The 6,517-nt window shown below is 29.3% G+C and overlaps 1 protein-coding gene across 1 annotated transcript; it reads left to right on the forward strand.

Annotated features, from left to right (window-relative positions):
* The first annotated feature begins 828 nt into the window (after nucleotides 1-828).
* Nucleotides 829-4,363, forward strand: LOC107904046 (lipid phosphate phosphatase 2). Its single transcript, XM_016830316.2, has 9 exons — nucleotides 829-1,061; nucleotides 1,256-1,385; nucleotides 2,167-2,433; nucleotides 2,533-2,620; nucleotides 2,723-2,832; nucleotides 3,310-3,400; nucleotides 3,483-3,671; nucleotides 3,746-3,805; nucleotides 3,892-4,363. Exons 2-9 carry the CDS (start codon nucleotides 1,326-1,328, stop codon nucleotides 4,092-4,094), a joined length of 1,068 nt encoding a protein of 355 aa, XP_016685805.1. The 5' UTR covers nucleotides 829-1,061; nucleotides 1,256-1,325; the 3' UTR covers nucleotides 4,095-4,363.
* The last annotated feature ends 2,154 nt before the right edge of the window (nucleotides 4,364-6,517 follow it).

Here is a 6,517-nt window from a genome sequence, read left to right on the forward strand (position 1 = left end):
ATTTTTTATTGGTTTTTATTCAAAATAAAAAGATTAGAGTGCGTTAAAATAATATGACTTATTTTAAAATATAGAATGACATTTTTATAATTTTTCTAATCAAGTTGTTGCCTATATAGGCTTGTGATTAAGGGTAAGCAAAACTTGATTCGATTTGAAAAAATAGAAAAAAATTTAAATTTTGAGTTAATCAAATCAAATTATTTGAGTCAACTCAAATAAGTAATTCAAGTTTCAAGTTCAAATCGAGATGAATTTACAGTTCAAATAATTCGAATAACAGATTGGTGTAAATACCATTTTGGTCCTTGTCAAGTTTGAAAATGAGCAAATTAGTCTCTCTCAACAAAAATTACAAAATAATTTTTAAAATGTAAAATACTTATAAAAATTTCAAAAAAGATTCTAAAAATATATATAAAGAAAGTTAAAAAATTAAAAAAATTTAACAATAATAATTTTTGGGATCTAAATAAATTTATTAGTGATTCAAGTTTATTATACTAAAATATTTTTTTTTTTATTTTGCTTTGAAAAAGTTTTCAAATATATATGGTTTCAAATTTTTGTGCTCTAATATGGAATTAGTTATATTGTAACAAAATTTTAATTTGACATGTTTAATTCTTTAATTTCACTCGACTCGATTCGAGAAAATTTCAAATCGAGTTAATATAATAAAATAGGACTCGCTAACTTGACTAATTTAAATTTTTTTCACTCAATTCAACTCGATCCAATTTAACGAGAAACTTAAATAAAATTATAGATATTATTTGAATTTATTACTATTATTTACAGGATTCATCCCTAACGAAAGGAAAGCAAAGTATCAAGGCGTCCTCTTCCTTCACTGCCCTTAACAGCCAATTCATCCACCAACAAAAAGTGAGAAAACCGCATAAACTAAGCGTCACCCGCCCATTTCTTTTCATTTCCAAGCCATCCCTTCCTCTCTCTCTCTCTCTCTCGGTTAATGCTATCTTTCTTGTTTTCCGAATTATCGTTCTAAAAGATTATCAGGGCAACATTACTATTACTGATATGTAGTATACTATACGGTAAGTTTTCGTTTTCGTCTACGTTCGCTTTTGCTTTTGCTTTCGCTTTGATTTGACCCCTAATGGCTCCTTATCACATCTTTTTCTATATCTTGCTTTGAAGTTGGAAAGATGTAGATTCTGTTTTTCTTTCTTTCTTTCTTTTCTTAGTCTAATTATTTGTTACTATTAATGTGCCGGCCATGTTTGTTTAGGAAATTCCATGCATTGTTGGTGTTTGAATCTTTGAATCTTTAATCTCTGAGTTCCATTTTCACACCGGTTATGGCTTGGAGCAAACTAAGATCGCTTTTCTCTTTTCTCAAATTCCAGGGCATTTTGCAGGTTAGTTTCCTTTTATCAAAATCATTTGAACTTTTTTTTATTTTTACCTCTGTCCAAAATATATTTTCAAATCTTCCTAGAATTATTTTTCATGGTTTGCTCTGGTTTTTTACTTTCCTTAATATGAGTGTTCCTTTATTTGTTTTAATGATTCCTTTCTTGTTTTGTAGCCATTACTATGAACCACGGCCTTTCCTGTTGGGGAGTGTACCTTTCTTGTTTTGAGGAACTTTATTTAAGTAAAATTATAAAAATGTAAATGTTAAAAGATTTTAGTTCTTAAAGAAAAAACTTAAATTTAATTCTTAATTTTTAGGAGGAATTAAAATTATAATTTCTTCATTTAATCAAAAAAAATTAAAATTGAATGAATTAGTTTTTGACAGAGACTAAAAATATATATTTAATCTACCCTTAGCTTCACTTAATTCTATACAATAGAAATGTCAGAGAAATAATGATAAATTAAAAGAATAAAAATAAAATTGGAGAAGATAAAAATATGATCAAAACACAGCCAATATGTCCAGACATGTGATATATTTTATTTTTTTAATCTTTGTAATTTTGTCTCAAATGAGTAATTTGATTTTATTCTTATATGCATGTTAATATGCAACTAAAAATATTAATTCCACATTTTTATTGGTTATTATTGTAGAAAACTAGTTTTATTACCGTATATATTTTACGTATTATTAATATGTCAAGGTTTTGTAGTGCTCATATCTAATATGGATAAAGTTGAAACTCGTCTAATCTTAAAGTTTTGAATCTTCAGCGGCTGCGACAGCAGCAGCAGCAGCAGGGGCCATCGCAGTCGGAGAGAGCTACGGAGGCGGCTAAGCGAGCCGAATACCCGATTAGAACATATGGAACGAAAGTGGCTTGGAACCATTTACATGATTGGTTAATATTAATGCTTCTGGTCATCATAGAAGTTGGTTTGTTTGTCATCCATCCATTTTATCGATTTGTTGGAAAGGATATGATGGGTGATCTCAGGTATCCAATGAAAGACAACACTGTCCCACTGTGGGCTGTTCCTGTAAGTATTGATTTCTGCTTATTAGAGCATTTGCTGTTTCGTTTTGTATAAAAATATGCTTTTACTTGCGGGATTCATTGATTACATGTGTTTGATCAGATTTACTCGGTTTTGTTACCGATCTGTGTGTCCATCTTCTTCTATTATCGGAGGAAAGATGTGTATGATCTTCACCACAGCGTTTTAGGTAATGCCCATTCTGCTTTAAGGAGTAAAACAGAAGAGTCCTGTGTGTGTGCGTGTGTGTGTGCATATTTATATAACGGGTTTTGATGATGTTGAAGGGCAGGCCTGTTGTTTGCTGTACTAATTACTGCTGTTATCACGGATGCAATCAAAGATGCTGTCGGTCGGCCTCGACCAGATTTTTTCTGGCGTTGCTTTCCCGACGGAAAAGATGTAAGTCTTGGTATTTTTGAAGTCGGAAGGATAAATTTAACTTTTAACATTTATTTATTTTGTTATTTCTTTTCGGGTCATTTCAACTTTTAATTTTTAAAATTTAGTTAAATTAGTTGCTTTTAGATGAAAACTAATTGAACCATTAACGGTTTAAGTATATAATTCATAAATTTTTTTAAAAAATATATATTTAAAAAATTAACAAATTCCAAAAAGTTGATAAAATCTTTTAAAAAATTTGCCCAATAAAATTAAAAAAACAAAATATATTATTAATATATCAAATACTAACCTATATTTTTTTTACTGAATTTTTTTTTAAAAAAATATTAGTGTTCAATATTTATATTTAGACATGAAAGCGTGATTCTCTAAAAATCGTCTGAATATAAAATTAAACCAGAAAAATCTTCTGAATGTGTATATTCAATATAAATAGGTATGTATTTGATAGATATGAACATTATTCCTCAGGTTTATGATAAATGGGGTAACGTTGTGTGTCATGGAAACAAAGCGGACATAAAGGAAGGACATAAGAGCTTCCCAAGCGGTCATGCATCCTGTAAGTACTTCTCTCAGAACCATTTTTATGCTTAGGATAGATAATCCAGAAAACAATAAAAAGAAGATATATTGCATTGCAGGGTCATTTGCAGGGTTAGGTTATCTGTCACTGTACTTAGCAGGAAAAATCCATACATTTGATCGCCAAGGACATATCGCCAAACTCTGCATCACTGTTATTCCTCTGCTCGCTGCATCTCTTGTCGCCGTTTCTCGTGTTGATGACTATTGGCACCATTGGAACGATGTCTTCGCTGGTGGTTTTCTAGGTATTCTTCTCTACATCTCTTATAGATATACGTATCGGAAATGTGGTTACATTGGAATTGTTCGATTTTTACAGGCCTTGTCGTCTCTGCATTTTGCTACCGTCAGTTCTTCCCAAACCCATACGATGATGATGGTAATGCTTTCATTCTCTTCCATCTTTCTTGAACTTAAATAATTTGTTTTAATTTCGAGTCTCATGTATTGATATGTGTTTTACAGGATGGGGGCCTTATGCTTATTTTGATGCACTGTTGGAGGAATTGTCGGATAACAATGGAGATGGGGCTGCTCAAACTACAAATCAACTCACTGCACACCCAACCATGGGAGTTCATATTGTAAATCAAACACAAGGATCAAAAGGTGATTCAGATTATGGTCCAAGCTCAAGATTAGATGACATAGAATTAGGAAGAAGGTGAGATCTCATCTTTCCTGTCATAAAATTGGTTGGATTCCACATCTTAGAGATTGTTCAAATTAAAAGTGAGTTTATATACATATGTATGTTAACTGTAAATTTCAGAATAGTTAAAAAAGGGGCTGTAAACTTACAAAATGTCAGATCTAAGTCTTGGACTCATCATATGCCATATGGAACTATGTGAATTATACATTGTGTTATTTTAATTTCTACCATTTCAAAATCATTTGTAAAATTTAATCTAATACGAAAGATTCTTCAAAATTATCAATTTAGTAGTTTTTTCTTCATATTTTAATTAAGGGTAAATTACACCAATTGCTCTAAACTTTGTTTAAAATTATATTTTGATTATCTAACTTTCAAAAGTTACGTAATAGTCACTAATATTATTAAATTGTTATATTTTTGTCTCTTGATTGTTAACTTCCATTAAAAAAATACGGTACACTTTAATTCAAAAGGTTAATAGTTAATTTGGTCATTGAGCTATAGTTAAACAATCATTTTGATATTTTAAAATTTTATTAATAATAATTGTAAAAAAGTTAAAAAAATTCTTAAAAATAAATAAATAAAATTCATATAAGAAGGCAATTGCAACAAGGAAAAATCGAGAATTTTGCAGCCAATTTTGCTATATCCAATCTCATAAAAAATTAGTCTTTGAACTTTAGATAAAAAAAATTAAATACCCGTTCACTTTAATCCAACTTGTTTTTTCATTTGCTTTGTTGTTTTACACTCTCTTTATTTTCATCTTTCATTGTTTTTTTTTCTTTTTTCTTTCATGCAAATCGTTGTCAACTCCACTATTTCCGAATCATTAAAAATAATATATATGTTTTATTTATAGTTAAAAATAAAATATTGACTTTGAATTTGAGAGAAGATATGGTGGACTTGGAGAAGGAGAAAAATACTTTGTATATAAATTTAAAAAATCCAAAATTCCAAAACTTAAAATTACTTGTTATATAATATATATATGTTTTATTTATAGTTGAAAGTGGGATACTTTGTATTATAAACTAAAAGAAAAAAGATCTCAAATTTTAATACTTATTATATAATTTTTTTTCACCTACATTATAAGTGTGTCATAAATTATAAGTGTGTCATAATCTTGTAATAAATATTAATTAACAGTAATTGTAAATAATAATGTAGATTTATAATGATAATAAATAATTAAATCAACAATAATATTATTAATAATAATAACATGAAATTCGAATTAGTCCAAACTCTTTAATTGTTTGATTAGAGCTACAAAATAGGATTACAATAAACAACCTATTTTGGCCGAGGAATTTCCTAGCAGTGAAGGTTTTACTTCTATGTGCATGTGGGTGACAGAGAAGGCGCAAAATTTCAAGCATCTCTATATGGTATCTAGCTAGGAAGTAAGTTCTTTTGTTGGTGAGTGATTGAAGGTGCAAGATGACCTAATAGTGTGAACTCAGAATCTATTAAGCTAAGCTCAGCTGGTTCCTTATAAACAAATCCAACTTCATTGCATGCCAATCCAAGTCTAAATGCTCCTACACGAATGCACTTTAATGAGCCTGAATCAAAGTTGAAAAAAGGGAGAGTGAAAAAAAAAATAGAAGGCCATATTGCGAATTCCATTCATAATTAGAGATGATCATGGATCGAGCCACTCACTTAGGTCCGAAAGTCCGTCCGAAAAATGAGAGGATTTAGGTAAAAATATAGGCCCAAAAAATGGGCTTGGATAAAAAAAATGAAGCCCGTTTTCCAAACTAGTCAGGCCTCAGGTAAGATTTTTTTGGCCCGGCCCAAATTTGCCTAAATTTTTCATTGTCGTTTACTGCTTTTTTTTATGTTGTTTACTGTCATTTTGTTATTATATTGCTACTATTTTGTTGTTATTGTTTGGATATTATATAACTCTTGTTTTATTATTAATTTTGCTACTATTTTAGAGACGTTTACTTGTTAAATTGCAACTATCTTAGTGTTATTTAAGTATAAATACTTTTTTAATGTATTTTCAATTTGTTGGGAAACATTTATTTTAATGTTTTTAGTGTATTTGATGTATTATATTTTTTTAAAGTCATTTTTATATAAAAATTGATATGGGTCAGACTCGATTTTAGTGTTTTTTTATCCGATTCGGGCTTGAAAAAAATTTTAAGCCCATTTTTCGGGTCAGGCAGGGCCAAAACCTAGAAAATGGGTCTAAAATTTTACATTGTCTCTGCCCGGCCCATGATTAGGTCTATTCATAATGCTATCTTCATAATTTTTTATTTGATATATTTTAGGAAAAAAAAAGGTAAATTGTACCCAGTGTGATTCTATTATTAGTAAGTTTACATTTTGATCATTCAATTTCAAAAACTTACAAATTGTTCACTAAACTATTCAAAACTTATCATTTAAGTCAATGCG

This window comes from Gossypium hirsutum, chromosome D05 (assembly GCF_007990345.1).
Source record: "Gossypium hirsutum isolate 1008001.06 chromosome D05, Gossypium_hirsutum_v2.1, whole genome shotgun sequence".
Taxonomy (NCBI): Eukaryota; Viridiplantae; Streptophyta; class Magnoliopsida; order Malvales; family Malvaceae; genus Gossypium; species Gossypium hirsutum.

What these genes read in the sequence shown, in the direction of transcription:
- LOC107904046 (XM_016830316.2), top strand. Translation starts at nt 1,326, where the DNA reads ATGGCTTGGAGCAAACTAAGATCGCTTTTCTCTTTTCTCAAATTCCAG. An exon ending in AATTCCAGGGCATTTTGCAG is followed by an intron (nt 1,386 to 2,166) that starts GTTAGTTTCCTT and finishes TTGAATCTTCAG; the next exon opens with CGGCTGCGACAGCAGCAGCA. An exon ending in CCCAAGCGGTCATGCATCCT is followed by an intron (nt 3,401 to 3,482) that starts GTAAGTACTTCT and finishes ATTGCATTGCAG; the next exon opens with GGTCATTTGCAGGGTTAGGT.